Source organism: Acipenser ruthenus, chromosome 7 (assembly GCF_902713425.1).
Source record: "Acipenser ruthenus chromosome 7, fAciRut3.2 maternal haplotype, whole genome shotgun sequence".
NCBI classification, from domain to species: domain Eukaryota; kingdom Metazoa; phylum Chordata; class Actinopteri; order Acipenseriformes; family Acipenseridae; genus Acipenser; species Acipenser ruthenus.
Window position 1 is genome coordinate 25031669 of NC_081195.1, and position 22318 is coordinate 25053986.

Genomic DNA, 22318 nt, shown 5'->3' on the forward strand with positions numbered 1-22318 from the left:
TACCAATCGATGAACTGGCACTGTCAAAATAAAAAAAAGCCTCATAGAATAAATAAACTCTTCACTGTCCCAGTATATGGGACATGCATGCCTAAAAGATAGATCTACAAAATCAGCAGACAAATACCTTCCCTGATCCAGCATCCTGTTTTCAATCCAGGAATTTGTAAACAGCTGGGTTTCATCATGCAGCTTCCAAGTGTCTCCTCTTCTCTACTCACCCCTCACACTCCCTCTCTCTTCACCTGCCCCCTCAACCCCTTTACAACTGTGGTCTATATAGATTGCTTCCCCTGACTGATGACACATTGACAACATATAATCTTGCAACCCTGTCCCTACACAGACAATACGCTGAACTACAGGGATTCCAAAATGTTTTGGGCTCAAGGCCCCCTCTATGAAATTAGGCATCTTCCTGATAAAATAAAAAAAACATCAAATGAATCCACTGGAATATAAAATTCCTGCTTGCAAACACCTCTTTTTGTTGTTTAATGGTATAGCTTCAGAAACTGGAAAGGAGTGATTTAACAGAAAACATCCTAATCAGCATAATATATGATATTTATTGTGATGCAATTAAACTTCCAGCTCAAAACCCCTCTGATAAAAAGTAATTTCAATTTCAACCTTGTACATGTGAATGCGAGTCAAGGAGGTCAAACATCAGTCTGTAATCCAGAAAGGTTTGTTGTACTAGGTAATGCTCAATCAAAAGAACTAGGGTTTGGGGATCCAACAAGTGATCAAAATAGGAAGAATCAAACCAGATTTAGTTGTGCTGCAGTGGGATTAAAACAAAAAAAAATCTTTGTTTGGGAAATGGTTGCTGATGTTTTAACACCGACTGTAAGCACATCTACAACGACTTTTATTTAAAAACAAAGTAATCACATGCTGAGCGCTGCCCAGGGTTAGACAAAGGCATTACACGCACACACAGACCCAGGGATCAAGCCACTTCCTGTCGTGCCCTGCCCTGCACGAGCCCTCCTTCCCCCTCACACACACTCCCTCTCCCACTCTGTCTTAACACTTGCTCTCTTGTGTGCTGAGAGAGAGAGAGGGGGAGAGAGACAGGGGGAGAGAAAGGGAGAAAATGACAGGCAGGAAAATGACAGGAGAAAATAGGCCAAAGAGAGAACAAGAGGTAGAGAAAGGTAAAGTGAATGAGAGATTAAAGGAGACAAAATGAGATAGTGAAAGAAATGGAGAAAGAATGCAAAGCCATTTTATTTATGAACAAGGGCAAAACTAAAAGACTAAATGCACTGTATGAGCAGAGGAAATGAGAAGAGAAACCAGACTGCCAAATGATTCCCTAAATCTTACGTGTTTTACATTTTCTATTAGCTACGTAAGTCTGAAATGAACAACCTGTTATTGCATTATTATTATTATTATTATTATTTATTTCTTAGCGGACGCCCTTATCCAGGGCGACTTACAATCGAAAGCAAATACATTTCAAGTATCACAGTACAAGTAATAATACAATTAAGAGCAAGATAAATACAATGACTTTGGTTCAAGCAAGTACAAGTGTGACAAAATACAATTCAATGATACAGCAGATAAGTGTCAGTGATAGTTACATCAGGATATGATTAAATACAAAATACTACAGATTAAACACTTGGCAGATTACAGTACTCTGACGTACAGGATTAAATGCAGTAAAATAGAGGGCAGATAAGAGCAAGTAAAGCGCATTTAAGGAAGGGTGATAAGTGTCCCAGGCGAAGAACAGAGGAGTTCTACAGGTGCTTTCTGAAGAGGCGAGTCTTGAGGTGGTGCCGGAATGTGGTCAGAGACTGGGCGGTCCTGACATCTGTAGGAAGGTCATTCCACCACTGCGGGGCGAGGGTGGAAAAGGAGCGGGCTCTGGAGGCAGGGGAGCGTAGAGGAGGCAGAGCCAGTCTTTTAGTGCAGGTGGAGCGGAGAGGTCGAGTGGGGGTGTAGGGAGAGATGAGGGTCTGGAGGTAGCTGGGTGCAGTCTGGGCAAGGCATCATGCGAGCGGTGATCGGGAGCCAGTGGAGTGACCGGAGCAGTGGAGTTGCGTGGGAGAAGCGTGGCAGAGAGAACACCAGGCGGGCAGCGGAGTTCTGGATGAGCTGGAGCGGACGGGTGGCGGACGCAGAGAGGCCAGCCAGGAGGGAGTTGCAGTAGTCTAGGCGGGAGAGTACCAAGGCCTGGACCAGGAGCTTGGTGGCGTAGTTGGTGAGGAAGGGTCGGATTCTTCGGATGTTGCTCAGGAAGAATCGGCAAGTGCGTGCCAGAGTGGAGATGTGCTGGGAATAAGAGAGGCAGGGGTCCAGGGTGACTCCGAGGTTCTTAGCGGAGGAAGAGGGAGAGAGTGTGGTAGATTCCAGAGGAACAGAGATAGAGAGATCAGAGGAGGGGGAGGAGGAGGGAAAGAAAAGGAGGTCAGATTTAGAGAGGTTGAGTTTGAGATGATGCGAGTGCATCCAGGAGGAGATAGCAGACAGACAGGTAGAGATACGGAAGAGGATGGTGGAGTCAGAGGTGGGGAAGGAGAGGAAAATCTGTATAGTATATCATCAGTATAGAAATGGTATGAGAAACCATAGGATGCGATGAGGGGGCCCAGGGAGCAGGTGTAGAGAGAGAACAGGAGAGGACCCAAGACTGACCCTTGGGGGACTCCTGTTGAGAGAGGGCGAGGTGTGGAGGTTGCTCCACGTCAGGTTAAAGAAAGTTCTGAGTTTCCATAGTATACCATTCTGATAAGAATCAGTTACACTTGTACTTCCTACAGGTCGTTTGTTTCACCAGCAGCATGCCAATCAATCTGGGAAGTAGCTGGCTGGTTAATGAAAGGAAGGAAGCCGTTGAAGGGGTGGGGGCAATTTCAAACCCCTTTTGAAAGCATGGTTTGCCAACTAAGATTTCATTAACCTGGTATCAGATACCACATTTTAAAACTATATTCACATTCACTATAACATGTTTGTCTTTCAAAACTTCATGGCAACATTTTGTGAGCTACAATCTAAGCTATTCTCTAGGTTAACTTCAGACCGTGCATGTACGGATGGATTCATATAATATAGAACAGAAATGTGTACGAGTCAAGCTGCAAAGCTTTTCACTGTCATATTTATTTATTTATCTCCCAATCGTATACCTAGATTGTTTTCATTGCTCTGCTCTAAGAGCTTTGAGAAAATATGTGTGTGTGTTTTGCAGAGCAAAGAATAAAATGTAGTTTGAATGCCTCCTCTACAAACCGATTATAGAGCCCTCCAACAAATGTATCCGATTACTTATGCCCAATGAAATTAGTGTCTTCATATCACACCCCTGGGGCAGATTATGTTTCTTGGTTTGTGTTTCAATTTCATATAAACAAGAGTTGGGAAAAAACAAATAAGACATCAGCTCAAAAAAAAAAAAAGAAACATGATCAGATATTATTTAAAAATGTAGTGCCAGGTTTTTCTTTTCATGTTGATAGGATCAGAAGATTAGTGCTGCACCAAATCTCACTACTACTAACAGTTTGTGTCGGTGAATACAAAAACAAACTGGACTGTGAACTAGGTTTACCAAAAGATAAAACAGTATTGTAACCAGTTCCTGGAATAATTTAGGACTGTGAGATTTAAAGTGAAACCACAAACGCTATTTATCAGAATTAGCATTAACATGTACTGTTAAACACAATCCAGCTCCCTTAAAATTCAGCATTAACCCTTTTGAAATGAATGGTGCAATAACTTCTATACTCCAGAAATCTATTCAGGCATGATTTGTAAAATCAATGTAAACCACGTGATTTTTTCTTTTCTACGTTTATAAATCAAGTTTCAAATCATGTTGATTAAATGCATCTGCAGTAAAATCCTTGTTTACATAATACAGAAAGTACAATTTGAAATGAATACAATCCATCCCCCCCACCCCCCTCTCCCCCAGCTTAAGGGTGAGCTATGAGAGGTGTGGGAATGTCAGTGTGTTCTGTAGCTGGGGAGCAGAGTGTCAGCACAACCACGGAGCGCAGATACAAAACCAGCATGCGAATACCAAACATTCCACTAATGAAGCACCGAGGAGAGACCACAAGTATGGCAACCAAAATCCATACCCTCTCTGTTACACTGCCTTAGTTTATACATAAAAAAACAGCCATCCCACACAATAATTATTAATTGTATTTATTTATTTTTAATTACTTTATTTTAAATTGTATTCGCTGGAAAAGTCATATGCGTTACAAACAGCTTGTTTACAAAGGCATCCCTGGAGGAAGTTTAAAGACCTTTAGTATTGATGCCACATTTTGTTGATCCCTTGTCTGACCTCAATAAAGCTTTTTCTCTGTACTCTAAAATAAAAACACAATATTAATAAGTAATAAGTGACAATGGATTCCTTCTAATTTCCTAAATGTTTAAACTATTAAACACGTTTCACTTTTGTGAATGTTTAACCAATAAATCATTAAAAAAAAAAGACTACATGCAAGTGTACAACAAAAAGCCTTTGAATTATTAAAAGTACCTTGCATACATCTTACTGTATAAATATATAAATATCTGACATGCATATCTTTGACAATGGTTAAATGTTTATAGGGCTTGCATTTTTCAGTTATTCTTTTTTTATTTGGTCCGTGGGTGTTCTGTTTTTTATTATTATTTATCAAAAACAAAAATAAACACACCATTCAAAATGCACAAAAATGAGGTTTCTAGTCTAATACTCACTGTTACAGTACACGCGTCTATCATACATAATTATAACAAGGTTAGCTTACTATGTACAAGTGCAGATGTCCAGCAAGTAGCACTGAGGAAAAAAAACCTTGGCCCATTGCAAACTGAACTACTGTAAACCGACCCCACGCAAATAAACTGTGTATAGTTGTGTAACTTTTCTCAGGAATTGCAACTCTGCAGTACTTGCATTCAATTTCTGTCTTTACTTTTATAGTTTCTCCAACCAAATCCTAATTTTTCTTTATATATTTGCTGACTGATTTGGTTTTACGCCCCATTGTAGCTTCACAAAACACACGTTTAGGTTTTCAAACCAAGGTTAAGCACGTCATTACCTTTCAATGCTACAGGCACTCTGCAAACAATGTTTAATGCAGAACCCCCATATTAGGATTATGCGAGTGGAGCTTTGTTTGAAATAAATTAATTATACATTAACATGTTTAAAAAAATGTTAACGTGGGGTTTTTATAGGTTAAAAGTACAGGCACTGTTTATATATTAGGAAAAATTGTAAGCACTTAGCAAATGTTTAGACATTTAAACTCTATGCATCCCGAATATTCATTTTAACTGAGCTGATAAACACACAGAAACAAAAGTTAAAAAAGGCATTAGTTGTGTTCAAAATCATTGAGAAAATCATTCAGAAAGAAAATACACCACCTGCAAGACCTTAGGGAGTGTTAAAGGGTTAATGTGGTTGAAGCATTTGGCTTCAGAGCTGATCATTACAGATAGAAACTCATCCCATTAAGTGCCATTCTCCTCATTTTTTGGAGCATTATTTACTGGCATCTACCTGTTATTTAAATGTTCTCTTGAACGATGTTGTTACGATAACTTGATCTAAATGTTAATTCAGCAAATATAGCCCTTCAGATGCTCTTATGAGACCTCAATATAAAATAAGAAACCGAAGCCTAAAAATGATACATTTCTTGGTGTTTTCCTACCCACAGCGATGATAAGCTCTAATTTCTATGTTTTGAGCTTCATAACCGGCGTGAAATTTCACTGGTATGATTACAGGCATGTCTAACTTGACTGTCCTCAAAAACAGAACGCTGGGAATATATGTTTTAAATATGCCTGTCATTTGATACTTCTAAAAGATTAAAAACTCTCAGAATGGCAGCATATTGATTTAGAATGTATCAAACTACATAAATATAGCTCATGTTCAGATTTTTTCAAAGAAAAATGTTTTTGGTACAGAATGGGCAAATGTTTTTGAGAGAATTGCCTTTGAATTAATAACAGAAGAGAAAAGAGACTTTAACACTATACAGACACACACACACACACACACACACACACACACACACACACACACAACACCACTCTTACCTGTCGCTTCGATGTATCTGATGCACTTCTCAATGAAGACAGGAATGGGCCGCTCTGCCGATACCACGTTGACCAGCGGCACCCCGAAATAGTTGCTCTCCATCGGGGCTTTGGTAAGCGAGTGTCGAGGCTTGGGCCTAGTTTTCTACGGGGAAAACAAAAAAGTACTTTAGTGTCTACTAAGATGCATGAACAGTGCCCAGGTACTGGTATTTTATTATCGGCCTTGACAAGACTTGTTTTAAGAAGGTTGTTTTAAGAAAGTTTGTTACAAGGCTTTTACATTGCTGTTAGGTTTAGTTCATTCATTTCATAAGTCATTGATTGGTTTCATGATATCTTTTTTGCTAGTCTCCATAAATTCAGGTTGCATGAACCAATCTGACTGTTATTGCCAATGAATACATTTCAAGCAGTGTTTGAATATTCAAATACTTGTCCCAGATTGACCATTACCTGACCATCATTTTCTACATAACCACACAGCAATAACACAAGGGCACTTTCTTACTCAGACACCTGATGTGCCATCTTTGTTTTCTCTGCTCGGGGCTCGTTTCAATATAATATAATACAGTTCTGAAGAGCCAGCTTCGCAACATTTCTCAAGGAGTTTATATGAACGATAACACTGAAGGTACTGAGAGACGTCTGTTGGCATGGCAACTGTTTTCTGTTTATGTTTATTCTCAAAAATTGCATTGCGCCGTAGGTGACGTCACCCTTTCTTTAACATTCTCCTCTCATTCTCTGCTACTGAATCCCCTCAGGCAATGTGGTATTAAGTATTGATCCTTCTGATTGTTCTCAGGCTGGTACATTTTACACCCATTTTATTTGTTCTGAAAACTATGAATTCTGAGCTACTCATGTAATGCTTGCCTTTCATTTATAAAGTACTGCTAGTAATGCATTGAACACATCTATATTCACTATTAAAACAGTTTCTAACCCTTTGTAAGTATATGTATGTATATAAAACTTAGGCAAGGTTTGATTTTAAGGCTTGTCTGTTTGCCTGGTACAGACAAATATTTGGATGGGCAAGTGCTTCCCACATACGCGGTGGTGCATAAATATATTTTAACAATGTATTGTACTGGTGTGTGCTGGCATCACTGCAGTGGTACATTAACTAAAGTTCATAGGCACTGGGAACCAGTGAAAAGCAGTTCTGCAATACCAGTGCGTACCGTACTAATGTGGGATGTAGATGCACATCCTGAAGGGAGTTTTAGTGTGTTGATGAGGGCAAGATGTTACAGTTTATAGCAGGAAATACAGAAGAAATCAAAAACGGATTTCAATTGTAATAGTTAATCTCAGAATGTTTTATCGGAACAGTTTATCGGATTATAGGATAGGGGTGTATGATAAAAGTTTAGTGAATACTGATGCAAAATTAAGGCCGTTATTGGTGGAGTAATGATATACGTTACATATCTTGATTTACAGGTCGTGCTACAGCAAGAATCACAATACATGTGGTGGTCCTTATGGGTTACTTTTATGATGCATAAAGATATCAAATGATCACTTACTGACAGTCTAGTTAAAAGATAATTAAACGAGTTAGGGAGAGTATGTATTAATGCCACAATAACACAAACCTATTTCTACAACATTTATTTTTCCTTTAAATTAATTATTCTTTTTTTTTTTTTTTATGTAACTCACTGCAGCAGGAAACCAGACAACTGTCTCAACGTCACAGAAGATTGTGTTTAGGAAGCACAGAATTCATTGCAGTTTAATTTTATTAAGATTTAAAGTCAATGTGGGCTACTTGAAAATGACATGTTTAGAAGAACAAATCTATGATATACTGTACATCTTTTATAGCAGATTTTCACTTTTTATGTCGGAATGATTGCAAATCGTAAGAGGTATGGGAAGAGTAAATGATACATTAGGCAGTCCAGGATTAAATCTAATTGGGATCTGTAAAACCATCTGCCATTTACTCCAAAAAACTAGACCAGGGGTTTTCAACCTTTTTTTGAAACTGTACCCCTTCTCTCTGGAGGTTTCAGCTCAAGTATCCCTTTACAATTTTCACACTACTGAATGGCACAACAGTTGCAATAAAATGGACAATAATCTGATTAACACATTTTCCTCCCCGTTTATTTAATAAATAATTTATGTCACAACAGTTTGGGTGACAAACTGCTGGTTTAGGACAGAATGACAAACAGTAGGCTTAATTCTTAATTTGTAATTACAAGTATTTGGATGCACAGAATTAAAAAGACAAGTATTTAGCAATCTCTTTGGAAATGGAAATCCTGTCCACTCAATTGAAATCACACATGCATAAGTACAGACGTGATATATTCTTTTTTTTTTTTTTAATTTATCTGCTGTTTGCTTTGAGCTGTAAAAGAAAAAGCAATATTTATGCACCGTGGTTTAGAGATACTATACTGTTAAAAAATAATTTTGTTTTTATTTGTGCATTTCTGAGTCGTCCTGTGTACCCCCTATGACCCTTAGAAATACCCTGGTTGAAAACCTCTGACTGTAGGAAACTTCTGTAGTTAGAGGTTAAATTTTGCAATGTGCTCCAATGATAACAAGTCGCAATCTATGGGGGGGTATTTTTAGTCGGTAATTGTTAACTGGAAAGTTAGAGGTTAATTCTTGCTTCTGCTAAAATCATAAATGAGTTAACGCTTGCTTCTGGAGCCCAATGGAAATGTTTCTGCTACGCCTGTGAGAAGTCCAATCTTTCTCCCCACCCATTTCTCAACCATCTCTCTCTGGCTGCCCTGTGTTGGGCATGTCGCTCACATTCCTCAGTAGCTGTGGGGGCAGGGCCAGCTCTAGCTGCACAGACACACACACACAGGCGTTTAGAACTAACTTCACCCACCCACCCACCCACACACACACACACACACACACACACACCAGTTCAAATTCCACTGCACACACACTCACACACATAGGCAATCAGGTTGACTGAATGCACCTTGAACTGGTCTAACCCACAGATGCACAAACACACACAACTTTCTCTGCACACACACAGGCATTCAAAGTGAGATATACAAGCCGACACTCAGAATGTATTGTAATGTATTGATTCCTTAGGCATAAAAAAAATCCACAAGGTAAACTGCAGTGCTTTAAGTTTTGTAATTTCTTTTTTTTTGTTTTTTTACACTTTGCGTAAAAAGCTTTGAGCCCCTAACTCCAAGTAGAGGCATTCCATATATTGTAGTTGTTATTTTTTTGTATGTATATTTTTTTCTTCATAACATTTAAAAATGGTTATGCACACCCCGTTGATTTTGTGTTTGTGTTGCAAGCTCTCACACAGAAGATTTCCTAAGCGTTAGTCAGAGACACAACAAACAGCTGATGTTGTCCAGAGAGTGAAGACAGCAGAGTTCAAGGAGTTGAAATGAACTCAACGGGAGTGAAACAAGCTTGATTTCCTTAAGAGTAAATATCATTAATGTTTATCTTTCAATTTATTCTGTTCCTCAAATAGTTTAAATCGTTTCCCTTTATACTTTCAGATAAGTTTACTACTACTTAGGTCAGCCCAGTCTATTGATCCTTCATTTCAAAACATCACGCTATACTGTTGGCTAACTGTTGGCTAACTGTTAAACACTCAATAGTGCTAAATTGAGAAATAAAAAATAAATGAAATAAAAATCAAATTACAACAGTTTCAACTTTTTCAATGTTGAAATGAGTTTTAATTCACATTCTTATATCACTGGGTGATAGTCTCCCATTAAGAGGTATGGGCTGATTTTGCTCAAATTATACATTATCCTTGTCATTCACCGTCAAGTTTCTTTTAGCCTCTGTAGTGCCCTAGTGCCTCTGTAATACACAAACAAACAAAACAGTAAGGCTACCTTGGTGGTCCTGCGAAGGCTCTTGAGGATGTTCCTCCTCTTGGGGTCCTCTCCCTCGTTCTCGATCACCGAGTTGTCCCCCTTGTTTGGCCCGCTCTCGTCCTCTGCCTTCTTCCTGGGTGGTCCACCCAGCTCGTCGTCGCTGCCGATGGAGAAGCTGGTGCGGAAACTGCTGAACTTGCCCAGCCGCTTGGATCGGTCTCGGTACAGCCGCGGCTTGGCGCCAACAGAGGAGAGCTTGCGCCGACGCTCCAGCGAGCTGCTGTCCGCCTCGCTGTCCGACCCGTTGCCCCCGCCATTCGAGTGCGTCTTGTTGGTGTTGCGGACTGTGATGATCTTGCCTTGCGTGATGCCGTCAGGAATGGAGTAGATGGTGTCCTCTTCACTGGGCCGAGGCTTGGCCACTGCATCTATGGGCTCTGCGTAATCTGAAGGGTCATAGCCTCCGTCCCCAGGGGCCCATGTGACCGCTGATGGGAGCGAGCGCCTGTGGCTGCCTGGGTCCATGAAGGTGCTGAGGTTGACTTTGCGGAAGTCAAAGTGGCCCGCCGGCTTGGGCCGGACTGGCGGTGGCACCTTGTTGTTGAGCTTACTCTCAAAGGTCCTGAGCTCTGTGATGAGGGAGAAGGTGTCGCTAGCTTCCAGTTCGCAGGCGGATGGGACCTTGACCCCACCATGGATGGAGAAGGTACCGTCCTCACGGAGAGAGGCATAAGGAGAAGAGGGCTCTACGTCATCCTCCGAGTCCAGCAAGGTGGTGACCGGGCTGGGTGAACCTCCTCTAGGAGAGTGGACGGTCTCATTGGTGCTGCAGGCCTCCGCCACATTGTCGTACATGTGAGTGGCTTCCACTATAGTCTTCTTCTCTACCACATCTTTGAAGAAAGGGTGGAAGAGGTCTACTCTGTGCTGCTGCTGCATGAGCAGGCCTCCACTGCCATCACAAACCACACTGGCAAACCTCCCCTCGATCTCCTGGGCTAGTTCTTCGCCTTGGCTCAGCTGGTCCCTAACTGCCTCGCAGTCTGTCAGCTCAGACTGGCTCTCACCGACGGCTAGGAGTTGCACAGGAATGATATCCTGGATCTCGCAGAGAAAAGCACACAGCGTGGCGAGCGAGGCCTTCCGCTTGGCAGAGTACACTACGATGTAACCATGCACCAGCCTGCTCTTGCGCATGCTGAAGGAGGAGTGGTAGGAGAGGATGGAGAGTTCGATGCTCTGTCGCTGGCCACTTACTGATAGCTCAAGGAGGACTGAGCTCCCACTGCTGGCAGATGATTGGGAAAGCCTGCAGTGCTGGGGAAGCAGGAGGGGGGACAGGAGTTGGTCCACGTCATATGAATCCCCGCACATTACACACATAACGATGCGCAGGTCTGCTTCAGGGTTCTGCAGCTGTTGCTGCTCTTGATGCAAGTCTTTAATGTTGGGCGCTGGATGGTTGAGGTTCCGTTTTGAGTCCAGCAAACTCTTCAAAACCTGGTTGATCTGCTTCTCATTCACACTACGTCCGTAACCCATGCCTGTTGAAACTGGGTCTAAAAAAAAGCACTGCAGCTTGCTGGCTACCTGCTGGCCCTGGACGATCAGGCTGTGGGTAGTCTCTCCACCTATGTCTCCTATAGAACCGACCCCACGCTTTGTGACCAGGATGAGAGTCATTGGGAGCTGTGCCATGTGGTTGTCCCTCCTGCCCAGAGTGGATTGCCGACTTTTTTCTATGCTCTCCAGGACGTAGGACAAGGATTCCTTGGAGTTGTAGAGGCAGAGGCAACCGTGGGGCTGGAAAGAGGCTGTCTGGAAAGAGTTAACAGGTAGGCGAACGTTGCCTTCAATGGGCCGCAGCGAGAGTTCATACATCTTTCCATCCAGCACGTACAGGTCATCATTGGTGCAGAGCGCCCGGATTTCATTGGCTAGTTCTCTGGCCAGTCCGTCCTTGCCCAGAATGACCAGGTTGATCCGGTCGGCCTTGCTGTCTCCCGACAGTGTGTATGACTTGTGGTTGCCGCTGTCCTGATGGTGGGGCCGCCCCAGGAAGCGGGAGGCCAGAAGCTGCTCTATCTTGCTGTCCGCACAATGCAAGCTGCTGGGGCATGTCTCCTTGGTGGGGTGGTAGACAAAGTGGATGTGCTTGAGGACCAAGGCATCACGCTCTGCCTGCAGCTTCTGCAGGGCCTTGAACTTCTGCTCCTCACCCAGGACCTCCTGGATGGCCCCCATCTTTTCTTTGCTTGGCTTGGCATCCACCTCCAGCTCATAGAAAAGCTCTGAATATTCCAAGAGCAACTCCTGGAAGTCCTCCTTTGCCCACTCGATGATTTCCTTCTGGTGCCGGTTGTAGATATCCAGATACTCGGGTTCCTCCAGCCACTGGTAGAACTCCTCATTCATGATGAAGCTGCGCGCTTCCTCCCAGGGCTTCCCAGCCGTGATGAAGGGAGATGTCTCCAAGCTCTCTTTGAAGAGCCGCCGCATCTCTGCCCGCTTCCGTTCATTGCGCAACCTCTGCAGGTGGGCATCGTAGACCTGCTCAGCCACCACAGTGCCCAGCAAGTCCAGGGGGATGCGTTCGTCCTCCATGTTGTCTATGTGCGACGTGGCCTCCCACGGGGTCTCGTCTAGGACAACAAACCAGTTTGGAAAGTCTCTCTTCGTCTCCAGTAGGTGCTGGACCCGGCTCCAGCTGAGGCGGTCGATCTCCTCCAGCTCGGGTATCAGGAAGTTCAAAGCTTGGGGCAAGGTGCCGAGGTACATCTTGCGCCGTCTCTCTATGTGCTCCTGCTTGAGCCTGTGCACGTGCTGCAAGAAGAGCTTCTTGGCCTTCTGCGTGCCTTCCAAGAAGACATACTCTTGGTACTCTGGGGAGGACAGCATCCTCCGGCTGATGTTGGGCCAGTTTTCATTGTGGTTCTTGACGATGCGGCTCACGAGCCACTCGTAGCGGTCCTTTGAGGTGGCGATCTGCTGGCTCTGCTGCTTGAGTGCCTCATAGTAGGGGATGATCTTGGGTTTGCCCCTGCTCTTGTCTATCAGCTGCACCAGCGTGAGGAAGGCCAGGTCCACATTCACGTTTGAGCGCGCCGACGTCTCCACCACCTGCAGATTCTTTTTGGTGAGGGCGAAAGTGTGAGAGTCCTTGATGTACCGTTCCACGCCCTCATCACATTTAGTCAGCACCAGGACCACTGGCTTCTTGGTCTTGGCCAGCTGGTTGTGGAGGTTGTTGACGAACTTCAGTTGGTCGTCGAAGTTGCGGTTCATTCCACGGCTTACATCCACACACAAGAGGAAGCCGTCCACCAGAAGCTTGCCTTCGGGCATCTGCTTCTGCTCAAAGTCCTGCTCCAGCCCCAGCTGGTCTGTGCAAAAGTACATCAGCTTTTCTGCCGAAGCCAGTTTGGTGGAGGCGGCCCGCTTGATGTAGGGCTGCAAGGCTGTGCTGCGATGGGGCTGAAAAGTCTGGTCATCGATAAACTCTGTTTGCTCCACCACGTGCATCCGGCACTCCCATCCCTCCTCTACCGGCCTCATCACTTCCCCCCAAAAGAGGAAGTGGTCGTTGTTGACCACTCGGCCCCCAAAGTCACTGGTGCTCAACACCGAAGTGTGGTCTAGGTAGAAGTCATCGGCACTGGGGCGCACAAAGCGGTTGCAGAGGCAGGACTTGCCAACCCCGCACTGGCCCTTCTCCTTCTCCGTCCCGGACAGACCCACCACGATCAGGTTGTGGGTGGGCGTCCGGGCGTCTTGCTTTCTCGCCATCATCACCGCGCGCTTCCACTCATCTTGACTTGCTTTGAAGCTCTTGAGAATGCGAGGATGATGTGTCCCGTTTCCATGCAACTTTTCTTTTAATTTCAAGATGCAATGCCCCCTCTATTTGGTTTTCCGTTGGTGTTGCAGTTTGTGCAAATGAAGGAGCCTAGTGCCTGGGGGTGCTGGGAATAGAAGGGAGGGAGGGTAGGTAGGTAGGGTAGTGCGTGGGTGGGTGGGTGGGGAAGTAAGAGGAGGGAGAGGGGGAGACTGGTGGGATTACGGACACAGGCAGGCAAATGCTGTAGTATGGCCCATCTCTTCTTCTCCAAGGTAGCCCTGATTAGGAGCAACCGCAAACGGCTTCAGTACTGACCAGACTGAATTTGTCCCTAAGGAAAAAGCAAAAAAGATATGAACATTAGTGAGTTTGAATGAATGTTTAGAAGAACAAGAAAAATACATACTGTCAGCCCTAAAATGTTGCATGTCTGTTTGGAAAAAATATTTCTCTACATAAGGGCTGGGTGTTCGTGTGGGTACACCATATGATCGCCGAGTCCAGGTTTTCTAAAATTTGAAAATAAATGTTGCCCTAGATATATACTGAGAATATTGGATTTTACATAAAATGTTACAAAAAAATATTTTTTTTTGTTGCATATAAGAGGAATTCCGACACAGTTTTGGGAGTATGTGCATACAAAAATAATGCATTTTATACACAACATAAACCCTATATTTTGAAGCATGTATTATGGAACGCCAGCATCCAGAATATTACTTGCATATAAACCTGTCTGACTAACGCACAGGCAGATGCAGACCTGATCTTTACTGACTCAGCAAGCTGACCTCAATGAGATCATCAGAAGAAATTAGGTTTTAACCTTTTCTATACCTGAATGGTAGGAGCATGCTATTTTAGCAACACAAAACGGGCAAACAGACAATTTTACATCATGAATAATACCCTAGTTTAAAAAATATATATATATTACACACGTTTGGCTTGTTTTGAGATACTGACAGGCTCAATTTTTTTTTTTTTTATCTTGTGTAACTTATTTACTCATTTAAAAACTGTCTGCAGGGATTGAAATTATAAGACGGTTTGCATAGCGGTTTGAGCCATTCCAGGTTTTAACAGGAGCTTAGACATACCTATATTATATAGTGTGGTTTATTAGGCTCATAGTAAAATCTGAAAAGGCAAAAAATTGCTCTGCAATCGCTGCCTTGGACCATTCTGGAGGGCAAATATCACTGCAAATTTCCACTTCCAGATTCTCTGAAGTCATTAGCAGTGGTCAATGCCCACGTGTCCACTCCTGTACACTTTGCAGACGTGGTCCATGGAACTGAAGTAGGCTCTCTATGGTGACTCCTTTTTGGCAGTGTGACTGCAGATCTATGCAAGCTCTGCCTTCTAGACAAAGATCATCAATCCACGCTGGTTAGATCCTGTGTAAGTATTTAGAATAAACTAACAAAACAACCATTTGAAACATTCTGCTTCATAGTATCCCAAGAATCCTAGAACATCCAAAGAGCAGTACTGACCTCTCACTGGATCGGTTTTATTTTGGCACCTGAGATTTTAAGCAGCTCAGTATAAATTGAAGATTAAAAGATCAAAATGACAAATCATCTAGTTTTGCCAAGAGGATATTCTTATATAGTGGCTTGCACATCCTGGTAATGAGATCTAGGGGAGCACAGCAGAGGGTTTCTGCAAAGCTTGCATTTTTTTATTTTTTTTATTTGTGCATTGCATAGAGGAAAGGTAGCTTTTATTATCTGGGAGAACTAAGAAAAGATGCTCTGGGGGACCATGTGAACGCGTCGGCTCTAACGCACAGACCAAATATGCTGAATGTTCAAACCACTAGTATTTATTTGAAGAAATGTATAAAGGGTAGTTCCACTAAATGTATGTTAGTATACAAGAGAGACACAGTCCCCTTGTTTTCAAAAAGCTCTGGCTCCCAGCTACAATATTTTATACAGCATTTATTTGCACAGACATGGCATACAAGACTACCAGAACCTATGACAATAAAATAAAAAAAAATAAAAAAACAACACGACAGCAAAGAAGAATGTATCCAAAGTGTAAATACAATAAGCCTTGTTAGAAGCATCCGCTATAGCAAGAAGTAACTTAATATAGTGAATTACATTCTATTTTAATTCATATCTGATGGGTCTGGGGAAAGAACCAATCCACTCCAGGGTTCAATAGGTAACACAAGTTTGGATTGGAATGTCCATTGTGGCCAATTGCTGGATTACACAACAGAGTCATGCATGCTACAGTCTTCTGAGTGCAGTCTTGCTCTTTGTTACTTCAACAAACCAACATCACGAGACCACTAAGTGCCACTGTGGAAAAATAAGGGAAGCAATTTGACAAGATTTGCAGGATGAGGTCATTTGAAGTGGCTTATATTAGAGTCTTTCATTTCATTCCATTCCATCACTAACACTGTCTTACTCTTTTGAAATCCTAGGATGTGGACGCTCCATTATCGAGCGAACTGAAGAGACCCTGTGCTGCGGGAATGCTCGTTTGTCCAGCAATCCTGGAAGGAAGGCCCATGACAGACACTTTCTCCTAGACAGATTTAGCAAACTGGATCAACTCCTATCTCCCAAGTCAAAAAACGTGACAGACCAGGCATTCCGTGTCAAAGATTTCCTTCAATCTTATATGTCACTTTGTTTACTTGTGTGACAACAACCTCCATGTGAGATTTGCATGAAGGGCAGACAATACTGAGCCCCGTTGGATGCAGGTAAATATGCAGGCATGCTGTCTAGTAAATCATTAAAATCAAAAACAATATTGCACAATAAACAAAAACATAATGAACAACAGTAAAACCGGGAGGTGCAAGGGGTTATTTTAGACATCTAAAAAAACAGCTGAATATATTTAACTCTATTAACATAACTGAGTGTTTAACCCTAGATGTAATGTATCCCCCACCTCAAGCAAGCTTCGTAACCACTATGCAAAAGAGCAGAACAGCAGTGCATCCCGCAATAGTGCTCAATGGGCTTTTTCCCCTCACAAGATCCGGCTCACCAATGTAACAGGGCAAAGGCTGGGCGCAAACCAGCTATCACGCACACTACAAGCGAGTAACAACTATACAAAAAAAAACAGGCCAGTCTGCATTCGTAATTGTAGAGTTGTTAACCTCATCTCACCGAGGGGGTCACAATCCGTAATGGCACAGCATCCATTGCCAATTACATCAGCAACAAAAAGTATAGATCCAATTCAAGCTTATTTTAAAACTCCAGCGATATAAGTGACCACACAAAGCAGGAACAAGAAGTTCTGCACAGCTCTACTACCCTGTAATCCACTGTTGTTGTAGACAATCCAACAAATAAAATCTGATTCAAATCCCAACATCTGTCTAGAAACGAAGAGGAGTCGCACACAAACAAGCACTCACATCCCCGTGTTCAGCACTGAAAATACATTCCCCAGGAAAGAGCCTTCTCTTTCTCTCTCACACACTGAGAGAGAGAGAGAGAGAGAGAGCAAGAGAGAGAGAGAGAGAGAGAGAGAGAGAGAGAGAGAGAGAGAGAGAGAGAGAGAGAGAGAGAGAGAGAGAGAGAGAGAGAGAGAGAGAGCACATTTACTTTGCTAGAAGGTTTATAATGGAAAGAGGTGGAGAGGGGGCACACACTCTCTCTTCTCCTGCATCGACAGCAAATATCCAAGGCTTTATGGATATTAAAGATGATCCCATAGCGCTTTCCACAAAAGAGATGAAAATACTGACTCTGGTGGTCTGATTACACTGCTTCCCCTCCCCCATTACATGCTAATATACACCCAATCACTCATGCAGAGATATGCATGTACACACACACACACACACACACACACACACACATTTCAAGCTTCAGTCTTAAGAAACACATACCCAAGCCTACAATGGATTAAAAAACATGAAGCATTACCATACTTGATTGCAGAAATACATTTTTGATGGTACAATGCTTCATTACCGTATACCTCAGATTCATAATGCAACAGTATTCCAGTCAATCAGCATCAATGAAGTACATTTTCTGCTGGGTTAGGCAGAGGTACCTATTCCAGTCTATTTCAGAAATGTATTTCATTTCTATCCAGGTCTTAAAAGTAATGAATTACTTAATTAAACCAACTACAGTCAAGAGGCCACAGCAGCGTGAGGACTGGGATTAAAAACGAAATATCACCTTTGTTGTACACAGGGGTGATTCATAATCATGGGTTGAAATCAGGGGTTGTTATAAAATAATAATAATAATAATAATAATAATAATAATAATAATAATAATAATAAATAAAATAAAAAATGTGTTGAAGGGGCTAACAGTATTATAAAGGAGTTAATGATAAATTAGAAATAAAATTATAAAACTAAAAGTAAGGTTTCACCTTACCTACAACTCACAAAACAACTAGCTGCTTTTTCAAATCACTCGATTCTCACACAGGCAGCGCCACAGCAGAGGCAGACCAACAGGGCAACTGAAAAGTCCACAAAACCACCCGATTTACCGTTATCCAATGGCCAAATAAAGATACAGAACGTATCATACAAGCGTCATTCGCTGGGCTTCTGGGTAGTGTAGTTTTCAAAGCAATCCATTATTTTTAAAAGGAGAATAACAGTGGTAAAGATAGTGTGCGCAGTTGGGCCAATTCGATCAGCCCGTACATTCCTAAAAGCAACACTTGGGCTGATTAGATTGTCCCGTGCCAGTTACAGAGTTAAGCATATGACAGCAACGGTATTCAAGCATGTGTGTGGAGGTGTTCGGGCAGTCGAGAGGGGCCCACCAATCTTCATTTTCGAGGCCAGGGGCGGTGGTCGCTGCTGGCTCTGCAACTGATTGAAATACATTACAGAACATATCTTCTAGGTTTTACTTCAGGTTTACAAGCATAGGGTTATGGTAGATGGAAACAGCTTTGATGAACTTGTGGACTTCTGCATGTACGGAAGTCACTGGAAAAGTGATCACGACGTACCAAATTGACCAAAGCCATGTCAAATTCATTCACTAACACTGTTTGTTTTCCTATGTCAAATATATCAACCTTCAAAACAACAAAGACGCTCATTTTGTTATGGAGTGTGTTTTACGAATTACCCTGTAAAAAGGTATACATCTGCAGTACCAGTTTATACTGCTCCGCTTTGAGTTAATTTAATACCACTCCTGAATCTAAATAGAGCCTCCCTCCAATGCTGATTTGCAAGGATTAACATCCCCATCTATGCTTTCTGTTCCCTTTCAAAAGGAAATGTATACTGTGAATCACACACTGCCCCACAAGTTCAGTAAAGAAGCAGGTGTTAAGTGGACTTCTAACTGTGTCTCTGTTCAGCAAAGAAAACATGGAGGAATGTTACTGCTAACGAATGTCCATGCAAAGCCATCACTGGTTTGTACAACTTTACCAGTCATGGGGGAAAAATTAGGAACTGTTTAAAACAGACTGATATGAAAGGATGCACGGTATTGCTTTGCTTCAGATTACCCTAACAATTCTTTGTATCTTTTTGTAACAAATAAAACCCCCCAAAAAACAACGATAGGAGAATAAAGCAAACCTGTTCACCCCGGATGTGGATTAAATATTTACGCCCACTCGTCACTTGATTGGTCAGTGTTGTGACGTACTTCCACCCTTCCTGCTTTGGGAAAGGGTCAGAAAAAAAATAATCAGGGGCAGCTCTGATTGGCAGCCAATGCGGGTCGGCTAAATGAATAAGTTAACGCAGTATCAGGGGCAGCAGGGTTTTCAACCAGGGTTGAGTGGTGCATGGAAATGAGGTACATGTCAGCACAACAGTGCAGTATTGATAAGATCTCTTCTTGCTTAGCACACAGAACTCCACAGACAAGCTCTAACGTGCCTGCCATTGAACAGGAGACACTTCTGACATGCACACAGGGCAGGACCAAATTTACTTTCCTAGCACCCACTCCCGTTTTATAGCACTGCCTCACTGCTTTGTACAAAAGTGATTAGGTGCTAGCAATTGATGTTATCCATGCACACTGGGCACTTAAAAGACAGCACGAATAGTAAGCAGCAGATGAGACTATTGCATAGAGGTTTTAGACATTCCTGGCTTAAACAAGGGCTTAGTTACTCATGAACCTGTGATCCGAAGCATATATGCCAAATAAAACTAAAGTATATGAATAAGCGAATATTGAAGCCTTTGAACAAACAAGTGTGTCAGCTAGATGTATACACAACCACAACTGCAAATACAGAATTAGAAACGTTTGTATGTCAGCTAAAACCACACTACTTGCAGTCCCTTCCACATACTCTCGTTAACTTAAACAAACAGACTGGGGCATCTACTGTTTCACTGTCATCTGGGATATGAATAAATGAGGAACGACTTGAGGGTGGGACACTGGCTCTTCATTTTACCCCCAGAAATGTGTTTCTGCAATGATGACAGCCAAGACTTGCACAGCATTCAATGTGGTTCCAATCATAGCGATCACCATTAAATAAGCCCTTTTTATAGGTAAACTGAGGAGCAAATATCCCATTTCAAGTGGGTCTGCAGCGGTAGAAAATACAATATCAGGGGTACCACAGACAGGTGGTGCACACACAGGGGGTGATCTTAATCAGGGATATCGAGATATTAAGTGAGTAAGGGGTCTTAATCTTCCAACAAATGCCCTATTGTCTCTATTAATTCATCTGTATATTGGAGGATAGTGCATTTCCATTTGGAAGACGATGCTAAAGTGTTGTCCCACCATCAAGTTCAGGTCTTCTATTAGAGGTCATTTTAAGCTCTTTGCGTGTGCGTGTGTGTGTGTACGCATTAAACCTGACTAAACATGAAACGGTACTTCAGCGTGGACGCTTTGAGCTGGATTAATTCAACCGTTTTTGAGTACGGTTCTCGAGTTCGGTTATGTAGTGTGGACAGGGTCTAATATTGTCTTAATCCAGAGAGCAAATAAAAAGAGGATCTATCTTCCTAATTTAACAAGATCAAATTAGCTTTAATTGAATACTGGTCAATTTAAAATCAGTACATTCAGCAATTAAGATTATTTTAGGAGATAATTGTAATGGAAAGTTTATTTTTATTTCTGTGATCTTAGTTATTTTTTTCCAAAACAATTCGACCTTGGGACAAGTGACAAACACGTGTGTGAGGTTACCTTCTGCTCCATTACATTTCCAGCAAGTATCTGTTTTTTATTTTAATTTACATCTAAAAAGTCTATTGGGTGTGATTCTATAAATTCTATGCATTAATTTGAATTGGAGTGAAAGTAGTTTTGCATTTGTTGAACACTTCCTAAATCTCCTGCAGATGTGAGTCCAGACTCCATTATCAATCATATAATGAAGTTCAGAACGCCATGTCTTTAACAGCTTTATTTGCATAGGATTATCTGATGAATTTGTAAAGTAAAAGAATCAGGTTTCAATTTAAAAGCTTGGGAAAGAATTAGGGTTTCAAGTGGAGCGTATTTTAATTTTAAAATACACTTCTTTGCTTGTGAGTTTGGGTAGAGCATTTATAAGTTTGGTGTACAAGATTGATTGATCAGCTGGAAATTAGGTACTTTCCTTTAGCTTTCTCCAAGATTCAAAGCTTTTATTTAAGAAAACAAAAAAAGTGTTGATGTTGGCCTGTAGCTAAACCCCCACCCTGAAATGGTTTGTTGGGATTTAATAGCAAAGCATTACCCCATAGATAGGGCCCTACCAAATTCACGGTACATTTTCGTGAATTTCACTGTCATAACATTTTTAAAATCTTAATTTCACGGTTTCAGCTATTTAAATCTTAAATTTCACGGTGGTGTAACAAAGTATGAACATGTAGTTAAAAATGGCAAAATATAAACATTTAAAGCCCTAAAGTTAACAAAAGCATGTGACTAACAAAGTAGAAACGCTAAAAAGAAACTGAAATCCAGAGGATCGCACTATGATCTAATATTGTTATTATTTAATCAAACAAAACAAAAAAAAAACTGTTCTGGTTTTAAACGTCATTGTATGCAACAGTATCTCAAAAACTATTCTGACATGCTGTTTTTCTTCATTCCCTGTCTCTGCGGTGTAAATACCTGTCCGTATTTAGACACAGCAGTTTGTTGGAATTGACAGACAGCGCCGTGCTAGGGATGGGTCTGTAGCTAGACAATATATCCAGAGACTAAAAAATACAAATATGAAGTCTCTGAAATTACGGACATATTTATTTTATTCATTTTTTTGTCCTGCTGCGTTTATGTATTTTTCTGCTCACACTACTACTTGGTATATATTTGGCTTCCAAATTATTTTACATGCAGTGATGATTAAAGCACTTTTTGATTTATTTTGGACACTCATTTTAAAATGTAGGTCTAATTTGACTTGCCTGATGGAACTACCAGTTGAGATCTGTAGATCATATTAAACCCGCCCCGGATTCCTGTGTCTACCAATCAGTGAGTACAGCCCAGTTACTGGCACTGTTGTCAATCAATAAATCCTGCCCTGTTCATGATGAGCTTTCTTT

General features: G+C 41.9%; 1 protein-coding gene across 1 annotated transcript in view; it reads right to left on the bottom strand.

Moving 5' to 3' along the window:
* arhgap35a (Rho GTPase activating protein 35a) overlaps positions 1-22318 on the bottom strand; it is a 56211-nt gene that overhangs the window by 7901 nt on the left and 25992 nt on the right. The window contains exons 2-3 of the mRNA XM_034026200.3: positions 9975-14125; positions 6097-6241 (exon numbers count right to left, since the gene is read on the bottom strand). Of these exons, the coding sequence (XP_033882091.3) occupies positions 6097-6241; positions 9975-13745 (3916 nt within the window). The 5' untranslated portion in view covers positions 13746-14125. The remainder of the gene's footprint in view (positions 1-6096; positions 6242-9974; positions 14126-22318) is intronic.